General features: G+C 42.8%; 1 protein-coding gene across 1 annotated transcript in view; it reads left to right on the top strand.

The window, feature by feature from the left end:
- Positions 1-20,437, top strand: part of LOC108804708 (protein argonaute-1) — a 58,358-nt gene that overhangs the window by 25,944 nt on the left and 11,977 nt on the right. Inside the window, exons 2-10 of the mRNA XM_018576559.1 lie at positions 5,785-5,968; positions 6,510-6,630; positions 8,350-8,531; positions 8,635-8,771; positions 9,270-9,404; positions 11,691-11,778; positions 11,860-12,007; positions 16,757-16,876; positions 18,731-18,853. Coding sequence (XP_018432061.1) covers positions 5,785-5,968; positions 6,510-6,630; positions 8,350-8,531; positions 8,635-8,771; positions 9,270-9,404; positions 11,691-11,778; positions 11,860-12,007; positions 16,757-16,876; positions 18,731-18,853 — 1,238 coding nt within the window. The remainder of the gene's footprint in view (positions 1-5,784; positions 5,969-6,509; positions 6,631-8,349; positions 8,532-8,634; positions 8,772-9,269; positions 9,405-11,690; positions 11,779-11,859; positions 12,008-16,756; positions 16,877-18,730; positions 18,854-20,437) is intronic.

Consider the following 20,437-nt stretch of genomic DNA (forward strand, 5'->3'; position numbering starts at 1 on the left):
GGGGTGCTTGGTTGTCAAACAAAGGGGTCAAACGGCCTATATAAGAGGAGGCCTGCAGGATAGGAATGGTGTGGTCCCATAATGAAAGGGAGGATGGGCAGGACAGAGACTGTCCTTTAAAAGGTCAGGTCAATCCAGGAAAGGGAGAGCAGATCTATAGCACATTCTCTGATCTGATCCCCGTTCTCCATCCTAAAGTAATTTGCTGTGGTCCCGGGTCCCCCAGAAGAGCAGGGGACCCTGAAAACCACAGCAGCTGGGGTGCACACGGACAAACAGGCTGCTACAAGTGATCTGGGTGGCTGTACAGCTGCCCAGATCACTTGTACAAAATGAGTGGCGGCTCCCCTGCTCTACATAGCAGGGCTAAATGTAGAGAAAAAACAGACCTGCCCGGTGTGCTCCTGCCAACAGCATAAAATGATACCACCCACACAGCAAAAGTTTTATCTTTTTTTTTCCCTCTAACTTTTTCTAACTTTTTATTGTATAGCGAATAGCCAGTATTTCTTTTTTAAATTTTTTTCTGGTCTTTTGTAGTTTTTACTTCTGTACATATTTCTTTGCGCAGCCCACAGATATTAAATTAAAAATTTGATAACTGGTCTTCTGTGTAATAAGCTAAGAATTCATAACTCCTAGAGATATTGTTGCATTTTATTACCAATGCCTGTATGCTCAGCTGTAAATTTGCTGCTAATCGGTGTGAAGTTGCAATGGTTTGCTATGTCCTCGTGTTATCTGTAATTGTAGCAGTTGACTGACAGGAGATAATGTGGCCAATCTGATTGCATGCAAATTAAAATTAGTGAAGAGACTTGAGTGGGTGTTTGTACTAACTCTAAAAGTAATCTTGCCTGGTTTAGCTAACTTGTAATTGCCAGTGAGAGCAGTGTGTGTGGTCTACAAAAGATTGTGTGCCAGTCTGCTGGAGAGAACAGTGTACTGACTGAAGGTGTCAGGAGCAAGGTCTCTCACAAGCCTGCAAGATCTGAGAAGTGGCAGCTTGGATAATAGTGTGTGCACATTGTTTTCAGTTTAGAGCTGCAGCTAACGATTATTTTCAAAATCGATTAGTTAGCCGATTATTAAGTTCGATTAATCGGTTAATCGGATAAAACATAAAATACATTCTAAAAAATGGCTCCAGTGATGGACTACTAGTTTGTATTGAGTGTAGTCCATCACAGGAGCAAGCTTGGAGCGGTGGAAGTAAAAAAGAAAACAAAAGTGTGGTGTGCAATATAGTGAAATGGAAAGTGTAAAATTATACAGCAATCAATGCAGAATGACATCGGCTATAGAGGACTACAAAACCCAGCAATAGTACATTGTACAGCACAATGCAGAATACCACCAGCTATAAGTTGCTTCCGGTGTCTGGATTGGGGAACTTTGGGCTCTCGCTATAATTCACCAGCGTTTTGGTCAATTTCTTGGGATGTGCGATGGATGCCAATGGGACAAAGGAAACTGGCCGGTGCAGTTTCCTATGTCCCATTACCCTCAGGACCTCAATCCATGATAAGCTGAAATACAATTGTGCGCGCCGGAGAACACTGCTACTTTGATGTTTTGATGAACAAAAGTGGGCCAGAAACCACAAAGTGCAGGTTGCTGAGTGGATTGTGTCCTTGTAAAATTCTCCTTTTGAAGCTGAATCTCACAATTGGTGGAGGATGCTGGCCAAACAGGAATTCCATCTATTTGGAGTCTTTTGATCCCTGCTGAGAAGTAATTTTTGTTTCTGATGAAATGTGTATGCATTTTATTACAAGTGCCACTGAAAGACAAGTGCACCGTGTGTGGCAAGTGTGTACATGTGATGTTTAAAAAGACAGCAAACCTAAGGGGTAGTTCACACCAGATGCAGTCCGTTCCATTTTTGAGCTGCATCAAATACGCATCACAATGTTTTCCTACAGGTTTTCTAGTGCTCTGTTCACACCAGAGAAGTCCGTTTTGATTCAGCCAGAAAAAATACTTCTTGCCCTATTTTAGCACAATCAGTTCGCAACGGAAGGCATGCAAACACACTGGAATGCACCTGAAATCCCATTTTAAGCAAAAAAAACATAAGCCCCCCAAAAACAACAAAAAGCGCATCAATCGTGGTAAAATTCTGGTGTGTACTAGCCCTAAACTTGAGCACTGTGAAAATGTGTAAGCAGAAAAATAAAAGTTCATTATTTAGCTGAATCTGTGCATATTAACGTGGACTTATGAGTGTACATCAGCAAATATATTTTTTTTAAAGACATTGCTTGAATGAGAGAGATTCTGTGGTCGGAGGGGATTTCACCTGAGTGAGCCCCACATGTGTCCAAACATAATTTGCCAGTTTGGGAGTCTGCTGTGGCTTTGTGTAAACATCATTTGGCAGCAATGACCCCAGCTTACATTGAGTGGCAGACCAGCTTTTAGTGCGATGGACGAGCCAATGGCTCTCCAGAAGCAGGCCCATAGCAACATTGATGCAATTACACAGGCCAACTTTATGCAAAAGATGTTGCCAACTGATTATTCAGAAATCTTCTAAATGCCTTTGAGAGGATTGCTGTTGAAGGATGGCCCAATGAAAGCTGGTCATAATTGCTACTGCCCTTGACTCTACACTGTGTAAATGAGGCCTTAAATGAAAGCTGTTGTGAGAGAAATATGTAGGCTGCTATACTAAATTCTGATGAAAATGCTAGTTGCCTGGCTGGCATACTAATGCTATGGGTTCAACATTCTGACTTATTGACTGGGTACAAAGATCAGGAACTTTGTTCCCAGACATTTCTCTGACTTTCATTTGCTGCATGTTTGTTCCAGACACAGCAAGACAACCCATTCTGTTTCATGATATGTATATGCTGCATATATTTTGTACAATCTATGCACAGTTCTTTGTAAATCTCCCTTCTGTCATAAAGCGGCGGTGAAACGTGTTCTCTAGTATTTTTATATTTTAGTATATAAACAGGTTTAATATGTAACACTTTCTCTCGTATAGCATGTACAATATGTAGTTTAGTATAATTTCTTATCTCTATAAAAGAGGTTATTACACTATTGTCCTGTCCATCCCTGATTTGTGGGTATGTGGCTTCAGATTTTCAGCTTTTATTATTGTCCAGATATGCCCCCACCTCAGGAATTTGATGTATAAACTCTTGGGGGTATGAAGGGGAGAGGGTGTGCTGTGTGGTTTTTTTTTCTTTTAGTTCAGCCCTGAAATCCATGGGAAAATACAGATGGAGCTGAATACCCGCGGACATCTGCACAAGTGACATCTTACAAAGACAACTATTGTAGTAGATGTGCGGTCATCAATATGGGCAGCATTCTTTTTTTGTTTATCTTATTGTCTATGTTAAATAAAAATAGGGGATTTCATTTTTCAGAACTAACAGGGTTATTCACAATAGGGTGAAGAGTTTGGAGAAGGCAGGAGAAGTGAACAATCTAGTACAATAAAGCTGATTTGGAAAAATTCTCCGATTCAGCTCACTTTCCAGGTCAGCTATGTTGTCCTAGATTGTTCACTTCTCCTGTCTTCTCCAAACTCTTCACCCTTTTGTGAATAGACCTGAACACTAGGCAGCAAACAGCTAAGCTGTCTAACCTCACATTAACAGATCACAAACACAGAAAAGGAGTTTAGAAAATACTACATCCCTGTTTTTTTGGGGTTCACCCTTATGATGTGGTATTACCACAGAGGGCACCAAAAATTTAATTAGTTTGAGTGTAGTTGGACAGATCCCTTGGTGTCCTTCTTTTGACTTAGGCTGGCATCACACCTATGCATTGCAGTAACGCATGTTAATACGTGTTGTATGGTGCATTACAGTGCTAAAGCACTAAACCCATGCACCCTTAATGCATCTGTGTCGCAGCATACCACAAAACACGGTAACTCATTATAATGCATTGTGGTGCTCTGCAACGGAGAAAAGAGTGCAAGTCCAATTGCGGTGTTGATCCATGAATACATGATGTTTTATGAATGGATGAGGTGGAGATCAAGTGACTCAACAGAATAAACTATCAACAGAATTTTAAATCCCAGTGCTGCTCTGGGGCAATGAGAGCCCGGCAGCAATAAAGAGAGGATTTTGCAGTGAGCAGCAACCATCGGAGTATAGTATACTTATCTCCAGAGTTACTTTTATGACTATTGTTACTATTATTTTTTCTTGGAGTTTAGCTTTAAGGGCTTGTTTTACTTTTTTTTTTTAATTGTTTGTTAAAATATATAAACATTTAAGTGATGATAGAATTGGCCATAGCTGTTTTATTGTTTGTATTACTTTGTGTTTCTTGAGTTTCTAAGTTTGGTGGTAGTAATGGTATAGGATTCCTCCCAAGTGTACTGATTTTGGAGGAATACTAGTGATTTGTGGTCCCTGAAGAAGTTCTAGGAGTAAAAATGAGGGTTCCTGTGGGAAAAAGTCCTGTCCTGATTTATATATCACAGTGTTTGGCGATATGAGGTTGGTGGGGTTCTCACTGCAGTAGTTTGCATCTTCTTTGGAAATATGAAGATTTCCAACAGAAGACTTCAGCTTATTTTTTTGGCAAGTTTATTATCCTCTTTTTGCTACCTTTGCCGTTCATGGCACATCAGAGTAGGGCTGCAACAACTAATCGACATAATCGATTATTGAAAAAGTTCTCAACTTTTTCAATAATCGATTAATTGGCTTCCGATCAGTTGGCCCTGTTCACGCTCCACACACGCTGCGCGCCGCACCTCCTCCCCACCTCACTCGCCGCTGCCAGACCCGCCCGCATCCACGCTCTTCACGCCGCACCTCCTCCCCGCCTCACACTCACCGCCCGCCCACATCCACGATCGGCACAGGGACGCTTTCCCACACATGGTGCTCTATAATGTATTGCTGGGATTTGTATTAGATTATAATTGTTTAGCCAGTGTTACACACCACGCAGGAATTGTACTGCATATACATATAAAAAAACGGTATTTCTGTATTAGTGTAAAATCACACCTGTTTAATTGATACAAATATCTTTGAGTTAGGTACATTTGCTTTGTTAATTCTAATGGCTACTAAACATTGTGAAGGAAAATAGTGAAACATTAATATCTTGAGAGAGTCTCCAAGGTACACTGCTATTGCTTGAAAGGGTCTGCTTTCTTCTTCACTGATCCCTGGAAGCTGTGGCATATGGAGAAATCTTATACATAAAGGAAATAGACACATCTAATTTTATATTAAAGAAGAACTATGAGGCGAGTGAAAATCACTCAACCTCATAGTTCTAGCCGACCTGTGACAATGAAACTGTCACACGCCGGCTCAATAGCTCGGGAAGTGAGCTAACACATACCGTCGCTCGCTTACTTTCCCCCTCCCCTGTCCGATCCTCCAGTGCTGACTGGCGGAACGGACGGGGGAGGGGGCAGGTACAGCTGGCTCTGCCTCTAGACAGGCAGAGCCAGCTGTCACTCACTTAGCTGGGTGGATCCTGACAGTATTGTCGGGATCCGTCCCGGCTGCGGCGACTCAGTATACCGCAAGCTGTAGCTCGCGATATACTAAGCTTTAAGTGACGGAGGACACTAGTTTGTGTCCTCCGGTAACCCTTAAGAGGACTATGGGGAAAAGTACTGATCCCATAGTTCTCCTTTAACAATCACCTCTCTGGCTGCATTCTACATGATGTGTTTTCTCAGTTGCTATATAGAGATAAAGACTCCAATGTGTTCTGCAGCATAGTAATGCTAAACATTGTCAATTTGTAATTTTCCTTTCTTTCTCCACATGCCAGCCCAAACTGGGTATGTTCCACCTTTACAGCAAGTGTTCCAAGCCCCACGCCGACCTGGCATTGGCACAGTCGGGAAGCCAATAAAACTTCTTGCCAATTATTTTGAAGTGGACATTCCCAAGATTGACGTCTACCACTATGAGGTCGATATCAAGCCTGATAAATGCCCCCGGCGTGTCAACAGGTAATTCACAGCTACTCTGTTTAGTACACTTTACACCAGTAACTGAAGTAAAGCCTAAAATCACACAACATTATTTTAACACCAATAACCCTTTGAATAAAGAAAAAAAAAAAAAAAGATATAAAGACTCTTTATATAACTAATTAATAAAACAAAGCCATTATTAGGAAGCACGAATTTCAAACTCCGACATAAAAATGAGCCAGCGCTCCTCGCAAAAAATAATTACCATTACTCAAGCATTACATCTGATATGTCATTGAGTTTTAAAGACTCAAAGACCCACTTTATGAAGGTGACAACTTGATGGCTTGATAAAAGGGGCTTCTGTGTTCCTGAAACGTTGAACACAAAAAGTATATGAGGTGACCTATTATGGCAGTTGTACGTTTATGCTGTAGTATTTAAATTTTTAACTTCTGTACCCATTATCCTATTTTACACTGGGGTTTTGTAAATTCCTGTATGATTTCCATTCTTTCACATTTTACATCTGTGAAACTTTTATTTTCTTTACACTGTCTTATTTGTCATCCTGTAGGGAAGTTGTGGAATACATGGTCCAACACTTCAAGCCCCAGATCTTTGGTGACCGAAAACCAGTTTATGATGGAAAGAAGAACATTTATACAGTTTCTGCACTGCCCATTGGTCATGAAAGGGTAAAATACATTTAGAGGCTCATGGGGGCTGTTGGTGTGGTATTTAGGGCTTGTTCACACCACAATGAGCGTCGTAAGGCACGTTGTGCAAAACATTTCTCCAGTTAGGCACATTTCTGTCGGCAAAAACGTTTTTGCTGCATAGATTTGTAAATAGTATGTGAAGACACACAGTCCCACCAGGGCACCTCTGCAAAGTGTAGTCTATAACTAGAAACTATCTTAGCTCTCACATATGCAACATATCTCAGTGTATAAATTGAGGAGGCTTACCTGGAGGCAGCCTTTTTCTTCTTAAAGGTACAGCAAAACACCAGAAGCCTAGCATTGCTCAAGTCAGCTGAAGACCCCTAGTGTGTGTACTTATCAAATCCCACAAAGCAACAATATCAGCCACTCAGATTTGTAGAATACCAGGAAAAAAGAGGAATGGTGCACATGGGTAAGGCGTATTGCATTACAAAGCAGTACAAAAAATGTTGTGTTTGTAAATACATGTGAAGACGTTATGGTGCTGAATAAAGAGAACTTAAAAAATTTGTGGTAACACCTGGCAACACACATTTATTGTTAATAGCACCATATTGCCCATACAGTACATAGTATGCTGCTGTGAGTCACAACAGACAAACTAGCTTGCTGTGTGTGTATTGTGCTATGTTTTGACAAGAGCAGGACTATTTTTTTGGTGTGTGCCTTATGTATCTTTATGCACAAAAACATATTTTCTTCTTTTAAGGTGCGTTGACAGCGTATTCAACACAAATGGGCTACCTAACACAATGTGCCTTAATGTATGTTGATGTGTGAGTGTGGTGTAAATGGGCCTTAGTGAATGACGCTAAGCTGTCTCTTATACAGAAACGTGGAAAAAATTTGGTTTAAAGGGCAATAATAGTCAACTGTTTATGAACTTTAAACTTTGTGGGTGTTCATACCATGTATCTTATAACTTATACTTATTGCCCCAGTCCATACTTTCACTGCAGTACTCCTCCAATACTTCTATATTAGAGATCAAAACAATCCCAAGTGTTCCTTTATTCTCTGAGGCAAACCGCGAGAGATGGAGCAGGCATTAAAAAATCAGCTGATTGCCTATGCTCTATTTTATTCAAATGCTGGATGCCCCTGAGCTCTCAAATACAACCTCTCCCCCTTTCCTCCTTCTACCCCCACCCGCCACCATCCTCTCTGTTTTCTTTTCTCCTCTCCTTTCCCCACTTTTTTCCTTTCCCTGTTCCCCTTAACTTCTCACTAAATTTTATTTTCTACCCTCATTTCCTGCCCCTCAATCTATTGCTTTCTCCAACTGACAATTCCTTTGTATATATTCGTACAACGTGCTGATGCCTTCTTTTGGTGGCTTCTTTCTCCCAACATGCAATTTAGTAATGCATTAGTACTGGCCTGAGCCCCCAACCCACTGAATGAAGATACCTCCTTTCCTATATCCTTTGTACCATTGCCCCACCCCATCCCCAGTATTTGTTTTTTGTACTATGATTCCACAGTTTGATGTACTTTCCAGCTTCTGCCTCACTTAATTGCTCTGACTAATTTTTATTCTAAAATTTTAACAAACATTTGTGAAAGAAAACTTAAACACTGCATTGTGGTACTTTTGTAGTGGCTGAGAAGAGCACAACATTAACATGTCACCTCACCCTTTTTCTTTCAAAACATTGAATGGTGTTCTCAGTCTCAACTCATCCACAGGTTGATTTTGAGGTGACAATCCCAGGAGAGGGAAAGGACAGGATCTTTAAAGTGTCTATAAAATGGATGGCAGTGGTAAGCTGGAGGATGCTCCATGAAGCTCTGGGAAGTGGACAAGTTCAGCTTCCTCTGGAATCTGTTCAAGCCCTGGATGTAGCAATGAGGCACCTGGCCTCAATGAGGTGAGAAAATGTATCTATTGTTTCTAAATTGTCGCTAGAGAGAAATATGTCCTAGAGCAAACCAGTTCCTAGTGCATATTGAATGACATTATTTGTTCTACAGGTATACCCCAGTAGGACGGTCCTTCTTTTCACCTCCGGAGGGTTATTATCACCCGCTAGGAGGTGGACGTGAGGTTTGGTTTGGGTTTCATCAGTCAGTACGCCCAGCAATGTGGAACATGATGCTGAACATAGATGGTAAGTATAAAAATAGTTCTCACTGCACTGTTTAATAAAGATGCAAAAGCCCAAAGCTATATATAGGCAACAGAACAACATATGTTCCTCATTTTATGTCGTATAAGTTAGTGGAACCAAATAACACTGAAATATACTTTTAAAAAGTTGTCTTGTCTTTTCAGGTGCATTTTAAATAGAAATTAAGTGGAAATAGTTTTAATCAAACTGCATTAATTGAGGACATGTGAATATGTATTCACCACACTTTTGTATAGTTTAATATGTGCTTTTAATCACTTTAATACTAGCCTGTATATACCCATTCATTACTTGGCTGTCTTCAGTTCTCAGTGCTGTGATAGTTTGACTGAGAATTACTCTGCCATGCAGCACTGTACACGAATGATTTTTATTTCATTTGGTGAGACACGGAGTGGTGAGTGGTTAAAGCGAATTGCATTATCTTCTAGCTCTTTTCTCTATGTCTGAGTAGTCTTCATTTCTGTGTTTTTTCAGTATCAGCTACCGCCTTCTACAAGGCCCAGCCAGTAATAGAGTTCATGTGTGAGGTGCTGGATATTCGGAACATAGATGAACAACCTAAACCTCTCACAGACTCACAGAGGGTGCGCTTTACTAAGGAGATCAAAGGTAAGTTGCTTTTGAATGGTGGAGCTAATTGGGGGGGAAAATAGTAACTGTCTTATACAAACTAGTTACATTTTATTCTGCAGTTTTGGAAAATATCCATAAGCTTGGGTTGAAAAAAACAATTATTGCATTGAGTTGAAAGGTTTGTAGTATTCTCTCAGTGGGTTTATGATCCTTCCTCAGTCTTGAGTGACATTATGTATGATGTTGGGGTGAATATGGACAGGCATTGTGGTGGTTTCAATCGATCTGCGCGGCAGTTTCAATTGCTTGGTCACTCAGAATTGACAAAGGATGTAAACTGTATGTGACAGATTACTGTTTAATTACTTGTTATTTATGTGCTGATGGAAACCTTTCAAAGCTGCCACGTGCATGGCTACCAGTAGTTTACCTAAAACTGATATTTCAGCTTTGGACAGATGTGACATGCTTAAATCATCCACATGTGTCCTGTATCTTTGGAGTGTTTTAGAAGCAAGTCCTCTATGTGGGTGAGATATAAGGTCTGAACCAGATACACCAGCTAACGGGTCTTTCTAGTTTCCCCAAGAGATAGATAGACCATTGGTGTCCTATCAAAACGGAAATACCGGTATCACTTTTGATTGAACTACATCCTAACAAATACCATCTGAAAGTTACTATAAGAAAGAGGGACTTTTTTTTCAGCTTCTCTGTACATATCAACATGGATTTGGGAATACATATTGGTTAATGCAAACCTATCAGAACAGCTATTCCTAAACAGGTGAATGCAGACCAGATACCCCAAGTTGCTGATTGATTTGACTGACTTGAATTTCCATTGCTGCTGGTCATTTTGGGAATCTCTGAAATTCTATTGAGAATGCAATATGACACTTTCTGATTTATTATTATTATTATTATACAGGATTTATATAGAGCGCCAACAGTTTGCGTAGCGCTTTACAATATAAGGAAGACATTACAATCACAATACAATTCAAGACAAGATGGTAAGGATGGCCCTTACAATCTAAAAGTGAGGGGCAAGTGATACATGAGGAGGTAGCTGTGTGGGGATGATTGTTTGAGAAAGTGATTGTTCAGTGGTTAGGTTGAGGCGGGATAGGCTTCCCTGAAGAGATGAGTCTTAAGGGATTGCCTAAAGGCAGTAAGTGTGGGAGATAGACAGACAGGTTGGGGTAGAGTCACCAATGCACTGGGAGCACTTCTTAGCCTTAATTCTTCACAAAGCTGAAATTAGGATTCAGGCACTGCATAGGTATAATAGCCTCCATTCTGCTTATATTTGATTGTAAAAAAAAAAAAGGCTTTAAAGGATAACTGTACTTACAGTATACAGAAATATGAATATAGGTAATGGAAGTCCTTGCTTTCTAAATAAATACTCGATTAGCACCCGCATCTTTACTAATACAGTTCAATGCTAGTGTTTTCAGCCATTGCTAATATGCGCACTGTGTGTGCAAGTGGACCTAAGCCTGGAGAAGCGGGCGGAAGCTGCCTTGGGCTAGCTCAAAGAATAAGCTTGTCAGTGTGAGACACTTGAAACTCACTCCAGCTTGAAACAACCTGTAGCCACATGCCAGTAGCTGTACAGAAGGCACCTGAGAGTTACAACAAGGCAAAATAAATAAATAATGCCTATTTTTTACATCTCATTTCCCCATGTTTTATCCTTTTAAATATGCTGCAAGTACAGAAAAATAACTGTTGACGTGTCACAAATGTAGTATGCAGCTACCTTCCTCCTTTTGGCTCTGAATTTCAAAGCACGTGCTTTAAGCCCTGCCTACTTAATTTCAGAGACCGCTACTCATCGTCCCCTGCCCCCTTCCTCATATCCATACCCCTCCTTGTACCCAAGCAAGAGCAAAGCTCAGGAAGTTATCCACTAATTACATTTCTGGCAGGATCAACAGATGTTTTTTGCACTTATCAAACAGATATAACAAAAACTTTCATTGGTGTATTTAGCAGACCAGAAGGAAGGAAATAACAAAAGTTCACTGTTAGGGTTTTCATACACTTTAACGTTGTGTTTTTTTAACGTAGTTTTTCTGTAAGGAAAGGTTTACTTTAGGTTTTATCAGCACCAACCATAAAGTTAAAATTTGCATGCTGCAGGGGGATCCTGTAGCTCCCTACAGCAAGGATTTGTAACTAAGTCAGGCCAACCAGCACCATGCAGTGCCTGGTTTGCATTTATGTGCTTCTATCTGTGACAGATGTACTGTAAAGATTTTTGAAGGTATTGATGTAGTGTGAAATCTGGGTAACTTGTCGTCTGATGGGCAGGTTTGAAAGTGGAAGTCACCCACTGTGGGCAGATGAAAAGAAAGTACAGAGTTTGTAATGTTACTCGCAGGCCGGCCAGCCACCAGACGTAAGTAATAATAAAGGCCAATTATTGTGCTAAGTGTGAGGAAAGAGAAAACTTAGTAGTATATTGTCTTATGTGTCTTAGGTTCCCACTGCAGCTGGAGAGTGGCCAGACTGTAGAGTGTACAGTAGCCCAATATTTCAAGCAGAAGTATAACTTACAACTAAAATATCCTCACCTTCCATGCCTGCAGGTGGGACAGGAGCAGAAGCACACTTATCTACCTCTGGAGGTGAGACCTTGATTCTTGCATCATACACATCTCTAAGGTCTTGTCCACTACATTTTTCTGCACATCACCGTACTATTGTTTCCTGCGTTCCCTGTTCACACTATACATGTGCGGTGGTGTGCACAAGCCCTAAAACATTATATGTGGACCAAACCACTTCATTGAGATCTGTATCTGTTGCTTACCTGCAAAAAGGTTGTATATCCGCACAAAGGTAATTCTCCGTAAAAAAAAGCTCTTCCACTTTATTGCATAAGAATGGCAGAACAAAATAGTAAAGCTCCTGTTTCACATAGCAACGTTCCGGGCCATGTCTAGCCATTTGTCTAGCAAGGAGCAAACTAGACAGAGAATTACAAAAAAATCTTATTTCTACTTTAAGAGACACAGGAGGGTAAATCTGGTATATAGGTTTATGCTGCTGCCTTCAGTAGATTGGACACTGGCAAAGAAAAGCTGTAAGTGCAAGCTAGTATAACCTCTCCTTCTTTCAGTGTCATAGGAGAAAGGATGTCTTCTCTCTGCTCTGACAGAAGCAAACCATTTCTTACTTTTATCAAGATATTTTTTCTTCTAGCAAGATTTTTCAGTTGCCACTGGGGCTCGTTTGCCAATTTTCCAAATCGGCTAATAATCAGCGTAGCCTTGGAGGCCATACCCAAACCCTGCTGTGTGGAAGAATTTAATGTGACTTATACGCGCTGGGCTCTGCTGAGGCGCTCTTCTAATGTGTAATGTGTGAGTTAACTGCAGGGTGCTTTACAGGTCCAGGGCCACGGTGCACCTGCCTGGTAGAGCCCTGTCCTTGAAGACTGGAGGAGTATGCCCACCAGAGGGGCAAAGATTGTCTGGAAGATTTATGCCTCAAAAGGTTCTGAACTGGTGCTTTTCAGTTCCTGGTTGTCTTGATAATTAGCCATCACCCTAACCCTAAGGTTGACACCCACCCACCCCCTATTTTTTTTTTTTTTTTTTTTTTTTTTTTTTTAACATAAAGCCTGGTGTGTGAACTCTGCCTTATCTTAAGGGGCACTGATGCTTTAACACTGTGGTCATGGCTTTTTTGTAGGGCTGTGAAAGTTTCTACTGTGTCACAAGCACAGAGTGTACTATTGGTCTGTGCTTATTCTCCTATGGGGCAAGGCCAGTACTGTGCAGTTTTAAGGCTTGACATATTTGGTATGTTTACACGACTCGCCCCATCTTTTATATTACCCAAAAATTGTGTTTGTGTGTATCAAAATTCATTTCAGTGTATATTTTCTTGGAAATAGTTTTATTAAACAGTTGCACAACTATATTTCAACTGTCACCATTTTATTGTACAGGCCTCTGCTTTCAGAAAATATATAATCATGTGGGTTTTTGTCTAGCAAAAACGTTAGATTTTTTTTAATTATTTCGGTTTATTGGATTTTTCAGGTAATATACAAAAAACATGTGGTAGACCCGGAAGTCTGGGAGGGCCCAGACTTCTGGGTCAGTAGAGGTATAAAGTTACTACGGTAGAGGTCTGAGAGTTTACGTGTCAAGTGGATGCCCAAGTATCGTATGGAATGGGGGCGCCATTGGAAGGAAAAGTGGGGGAGGAGGGCCCGAACGTCCTCTTCCGCCACGTTCAGGTTAAGGATTTCAGATTTACTCATGTTAAATTTGAAGTTTGAGAGAGAGCCATATTGGTCTAATGAGGCTAATATTTGTGGGAGAGATATACGCGGGTTACGGACATAGAACAGGACATCATCCGCGTACGCTGCTAATTTGAATTCGCCCGCTGGGGTTGGGATACCCTGGATGTTGGGGTTCTGTCTTATGGTGGCTAGCAGGGGCTCTAAGGAGATGGCGAACAATAGGGGGGATAGGGGACACCCCTGTCGAGTACCGTTGTGGAGGGTGAATGATGGGGATAGGGAGCCGTTGATACGAATTCGTGCCGTGGGATTGGCGTAGAGTGCCGATATCCACTCCAGCATCCGGACCCCCAGACCAAGGTGGGACAGGGTGGCGAGGAGAAAATCCCATGCCACCCTGTCAAATGCCTTCTCTGCATCGGTGGAAAGGAGTAGAGTGGGACATTTCAGACTTTTAGCCACGTGCATCAGGCTAATGGATTTGAGAGCATTATCCCGGGCTTCTCTACCCGGAATAAAGCCCACCTGGTCCGGGTGTATCCACGATGGAAGGAGAGGATAAAGCCTATTCGCCAATATCTTAGCGTATAGTTTTGTATCCACGTTTAGTAAGGAGATGGGCCGGTAGCTGGCACAGCTCGAGGGATCCTTTTCAGGTTTGGCTATAACCGTGATGTGGGCCGATAGGGACTCTGGGCGCATGGGGGCATTTTTGGAGACAGCGTTGGTATAGGAGCAAAAGTGAGGGGCTAAGATGTCTTGGAAGCGTCTATAGTAAAGTAGGGTGAACCCGTCAGGGCCCGGGCTTTTACCCAGTGGAGTGCTTTTGATGACCGACTTAAATTCTAGTTCTGTGATGTCAGCGTCAAGCTGCGAAAGAGAGGAATCAGGCACCCTGGGCAGGGAGGCTCGCTGAAGGTACAGATTGATTCTCTCCAATCTAGACTCAGTGGTCATAGGATCATCTGAATCGTTCACTTGGTAGAGGTCCTGGTAATAATTGCGGAAAACTTCCGCAATGGCCGTGGTGGCATGTGCCATGGATCCCAGCGACTCCTTTAGCACGTTTAGTGGGGGACGCACTGTAGTACCAGAGCGGATAGTGGCGGGCTTTAATCAATGTCGGAGAGATGTAGGAGAGGTGCGTCTCCTGAAGGAAGACTACGTCAGCTTTGCTTCTTTCAATCTCCGTCAGGATCTGTTAGCGTTTACGTGGAGAGTTCAGGCCCCGTACATTATACTTGATTATTTTTAAAGCCGCCATTGATATATTCCGTAGGGGGTCTCCGCAGAAGACCTTGAGGACCAGAGCAAGTTCACAACAAATAGGGTACATACATAAGGGAGGTAGACAAAGGCAGGGAGGACACAGAAGGGAACAAGACCATACATGGGCAGAATCCTCTGCTTTACACTAAGTGCCGCAAATACGGCAGCAGATGCCTTTTCGCGGGGCCAAGGGCTCCCCGGGAAGGCATGGCCTAGTGGGGGTGGAGGGCCTCGTACGGCAGGGCCTGCAGTCCACATATAAAATTGCAGTGGGACTTCTTATACGTGCGTCCGAAGCCTCCCCCCACTCCCCGAGTGCATACAAATTACATGTGATATACTTGGCTGGAACTTTTAGCAAACAGTTGTGAAGAAGAGAACCATAACATAACGATCCAACTCAGATCAAACAAGTGACAAAAAGAATGAAGGACAACTTCGCCCGGTGCCCCCGACAGGTGGCAGGAGAGGGCACCTCAGTGGAGCTCTAAGCGAGCAACAATGTGTGGTAAAACAGCAAGAGGGCGGTGAAAAGAAAATCAATCTCCCGGGGCAGAGTGGGATGAAGGCCTGTGCCGGGAGCCCCTCTGGGATTTCGGAGCAGCTTGTTGCCAGTGGGATGAGGGGGAGAAACGCCATTCTGGTGGTCGGTCGGCCCAATCAGGCAATTCCGGCATGGAGATCTCCAGCTTGGTGCAAAAATCTGCCAGCTCCTCAGGGAAGCGCAGTATCGCTGATTTACCCTCCCGGGTAGCTATAAGGCAGGCGGGGAACCCCCATCGGTATGGGATATGGGCATCCTTCAGCAACTTCAAGAGGGGTCTGAGATGACGCCTGCGAGCAAGGGTCTCCGGAGAGAGGTCAGGGAAGAGTTGAATCTTCGCCCCATCGAAGTCCACTTCAGAGGAGGATTTTAGGTGTGTGAAGATCAGGGCCTTATCCGCGTAGTAGTGGAGCCGCACTATGACGTCGCGGGGTAGTTCACCCGCCAGTGCTCTGGGCCGCAAGGCCCTGTGCGCCCGATCAAACAGGAGAGTAGAGGTAGGGGGACGACCCAGTATGGAATTGAGGATGCCCCTGACCGTGTCCGCGAGGTCCGCGTCACCTGTGGCTTCAGGCAGACCTCGTTTCTGTTCTCCTGGTCTTCGATGTTGTACAGCGCTTGGCGGGTGTGGAGCCAGGATAGCTTACCCTGATCCTGGAGCTCTCTGATCGCTTTTGCGTGATCATCTAGGCGGTCTTCCGAGAGGGTTGGCGAGAGGGTTGGAGGCGCGTGCAGGGCCCCGCGATCATCCGGCGGGGATTCCGCCGCCCATAGGCGCTTGAGTGAGCCCGCATTCGGTCTCTTGGCTGAGGCCGACTTTTGGCCTCTTTTCCCCCCCATGAGGATAGCAAGGGAGTCCGGCGAAGTGTCCTTGTGTCACGAGCAACTCGGGGATGGAGCGGGAGCTTCAGTTAAACACGTCCAGCCGCCGCCATAGGTAAGCCACGCCCCCAAAACGTTAGATTTTAACGTTATTGATAAATTGCTCCACATGCAAAGCGATTAATGTATAATTAGGAAAATAGGATTTTTGACTTACTGTAAAAACCTTTTTTTTACATTAAGGGACACCGGTCCTTCTGTATTGTTCTTATGATCCACTCCTAATACTCCTTACTACTAAACTGAGGCACGATTTGAAGTGGCTCTACTAGGCTGTCCTTACAGCATTTGTTTGCTAGTGTCCATACTCCATAAGGCAGCAGCAAAACCCTAGGTACCAGAATTGTTATGCGGTGTCCCTTAAAGTACTTCAAGAAAAAGATTTTACCGGAAGTCAAAAATCCTTTTCTATTATTATTCTAGGTCTGTAACATTGTACCTGGTCAACGATGTATTAAGAAGCTCACTGACAATCAGACATCCACTATGATCAAAGCAACAGCTCGGTCTGCCCCAGACAGACAGGAGGAGATCAGCAGGCTGGTGAGTGACATTTTTTTTTTCTTTCTTGTGTGTGTTTCTAAAAGTAATCTCTGCTGTGGTGCTGCTACTGTTTATTGTGATCATTTATTTATTTATCTAATATAAACATATTTAAAAGAGCTTTTTAGCAGTCATACAGATACATACATACATACATACACTCTGAACTGAACTCATGATCCAGGGCCTATATTGCCACAATACTAACACTAATTCACCATACTGCATCCTAACTGATGCACTGTCTGATTCTAGTATTTACATTGCTGACATGTGCACTGCCAGGTTGTGCCTGTAAGCTATCTCATGCTGCAGGACTTGGGCAAATCTTGCCCACTTGTCTGCAGCTTTGAACAACTTGCAGGCACATGCTAGAAGTAGCATGTATGGCTGAAGTAGGCAACCTGCCTGCTTTTCATTAACATGAATGCTGTTTTTTTCTATAAGGTTTTATTTTAGTTGTGGTCATCATAAGTTACTAAGAGATGGAATACAAGTTTTTGACTTGAATCATGGACAAATATTGGAATTAACCCACAAATTAAGTAGTAACCAATGTTTAAGAAGTTTGCCTCAGAATCTGAGAATACCTCATTGCTCGTTTTTTATACTTTTAGCTTTTAAGACTGATGTGGTTCATGTGAAATGTTTTGAAGTCTTGTAATGTAAGCATGAATTGATGACTGATGAGCTTAGTTTATATCGGGGCTCGAAATTTCAAGTCCTGAGCTACTAGCCAGGCCTTAGAAGTTACTCGCCACAAGTTGCCCCACCTACCCCTACCCTGCCCCGGCCTTAACTCCGCCAGGTCAGTGGTGTGACGCAGAGTACAGAGATCAGTAACAACACACAGTACAGAAGTCAGTGGTGCAATGCCGAATACAGAGGCCAGCGGTGTGATGCACAGTACAGAAATCAGTAACACAGAGTGCAGAGGCCAGCGGTGTGACGCACAGTACAGACATCAGCAGTACAGAGGTCAGTAATGTAACGCATAGTTCAGAGGTCAGCAGTACAGAGGTCAGTGTGGCGTACAGTACAGAGGTCAGTGTGATGCACAGTACAGAGGTCAGCAGTGAAAGGAAGAAAGAAAAGGGACTTACAGTGCACTTAGCTGATGGTATTCAGGTGCCCTCTTCTTTCTCCTGGTGATGGTGGGGCCGTATAGAAATCCTGAATGTAGGGAGATAAAACTTTCTTTCCCCGCGCTCCATACATTTCTGGCTGGGTGTCTCACTGTCTCTGCAATCTTCCTCCCAGCCTATGGCAGCTGAGGTGGATGGAGGAAGCTACAGAAGACAGACGCAGGGAAGACAGCGGAACTGAATGTCATCGAGGTGCGCCGCCGGCGGGACCAGGGATGGGGCACTAACGCAGCAGCGGTAGTGTTCCATCCCTGGTCCCGCTGGCGGCGCACCCCCTCGATAACATTCCACTCGCCCCCACGCAATTTTCACTCTCCAATTGCGAGGGGGCGAGTGGAAATTTTGAGGCCTGGTTTATATGACATAATCCAAATTCTATAAAAAAATATACCATTAGTGAAGTACACCAGGATAATATCTTGAGACTTATAAAAAGATGTATAAAATATTTAGTAGGGACATGCAGGACAGCGACAGTAGCCTGTAAACTAAGTGGGTCAGGGTTATTGCTTTGGTGACACAAGGTAGTCTGGATTTTTGCTTATTGATATTGTATTATATTACTAATACACATCCCAGCAGATAATAACAGTTCCCCTCTGACTTAAGGCAAACTAAACATGACAACTCGTAGTGTACATCATGTATATTATGCATATTATATTGTTTGTTTTGTGTCTGTGTAATATGTCTTCTTCTATGTCACCAGATGAAAAATGCAAGTTATAATCTGGACCCATATATCCAGGAATTTGGTATCAAAGTTAAAGATGACATGACAGAAGTCACAGGAAGGGTCCTTCCTGCACCTATTTTACAATATGGAGGGCGAGTAAGTTTGATAAATGTTACCTGAATCTTCCTTATAAAATAAGTACAATGGTATGTATAGGGCATAGTATGATATGGTTAATTGCTTAGTTGCACTGTGGTCTTGAGATTCACTGCATTCCCATTCTAATTAAATCTCTTTTGAGATTATATGCTATTATATTGCTCTCTTGCAATACACCCTTTTAAGAACACTCCACTTTCAGAATCAAAAACAAATCTTCTAAATGATTTAGGGGACACAACCCACCTGCCTAGTACTTATGTTATTGCATTGGGCCACCCCATAGTAACAGATTAACTTCTTTTTAGAATTCTATCATATTATTACTGAGTTTATTGAATTATTTCAGAATAACTGAATTATTTGCGACTATTTAACAGCTAAATTATTCAATAACTTACCAGTCTCTGTGAAGCTTTCAGAAGTGAAAGTATTATAATAATGGTTTCCAATTCTAACTACAAATTGACATACATAAATTACTTATTGTTTGTTCTTTGTGAAGAGGTGTGTTACAGGAAGACTTTGAATTCTGAAAACCCATTGTCCCAGATGGTTGCATTTATTTATCTGTACTTTAATGTAGAGACCAGAACCTGCAGTTTATTGTAAGTACTGTAAGGCTTTGGATGGCAGGATTGTGGACAGTGTAAATGTGACCAGGGGTGTATCTACTGCAAGGCAAACTAGGCATTTGCCTAGGGTGGCCCTTTCCAGGGGGGTGCCAAAAAATGGGTTAGGTAAGAGAAAAAAAAATTATATTATAAATTACTGCCAGTACTCCTGGACCTGGTGCTTCTTTGACTGGGGGACCAACATGTCCACCTATGCCACCTACTCCAACATCAATAGCGGCTGCAGCTCCTTCCTCTTCTTGGTCAACATGCTGTGCAATGTATTGGTGTGTGTGACTTTCATCCGGATGCACTGGCAGATCATGCGCCGGACCTCCCTGGGAAACCGGCACCCAAATCTCTGACTTCAGGCAATGGAGAAGCTTCTGCAGAGACCCCAGAGCTGAGATCCAGATGGCCATCGTGCTCATCTGCACCTCCATGGTGGTGAGTCCGGGGAAGTGCAGCCTATAAGCTCCGTGCAGCCCAGCGGCCAAAGCAGAAGATGGGTAACTACAGAATTAGAGGGCCCAGCATATTAAGGCAGAAGATCGGTGTTGCACCTGCAAAACTAGAGACTAGCACAGCATGGCAGGGCAGGAGAGAATGGTTATTGTAGCTGCAGAACTAGGGAGCCCATCAAGCCAGGAATGGAGAAGGTGGCTATTGCAAAGGTAGAACTAGAGTGTCACGCTACGTTGATAGCGCAACCTGTCAGAAGCAAAATGACTTAAACAGGAAGGGGTGGGACTAATTTAAATTTGGGATGGGGGGGGGTGCTCGGGTTTAGTCTTACCTAGGGCAGCACAAAACCAAAATGCACCACTGAATGTGACATCTAGGATTCTCAACATACATAGTGAGGGGCTCCCGGGTTTTTGGCTGATGTGGAGCAAGTCTTTTTTTTTTTTTTTTCAGAATCCTAATACAGTAAGTCTTGTTCTGTGTCCTGGAGCCCAAACCTTAA

This window comes from Nanorana parkeri, unplaced genomic scaffold (assembly GCF_000935625.1).
Source record: "Nanorana parkeri isolate BGI_ZX_2015 unplaced genomic scaffold, ASM93562v1 scaffold70, whole genome shotgun sequence".
NCBI classification, from domain to species: Eukaryota; Metazoa; Chordata; class Amphibia; order Anura; family Dicroglossidae; genus Nanorana; species Nanorana parkeri.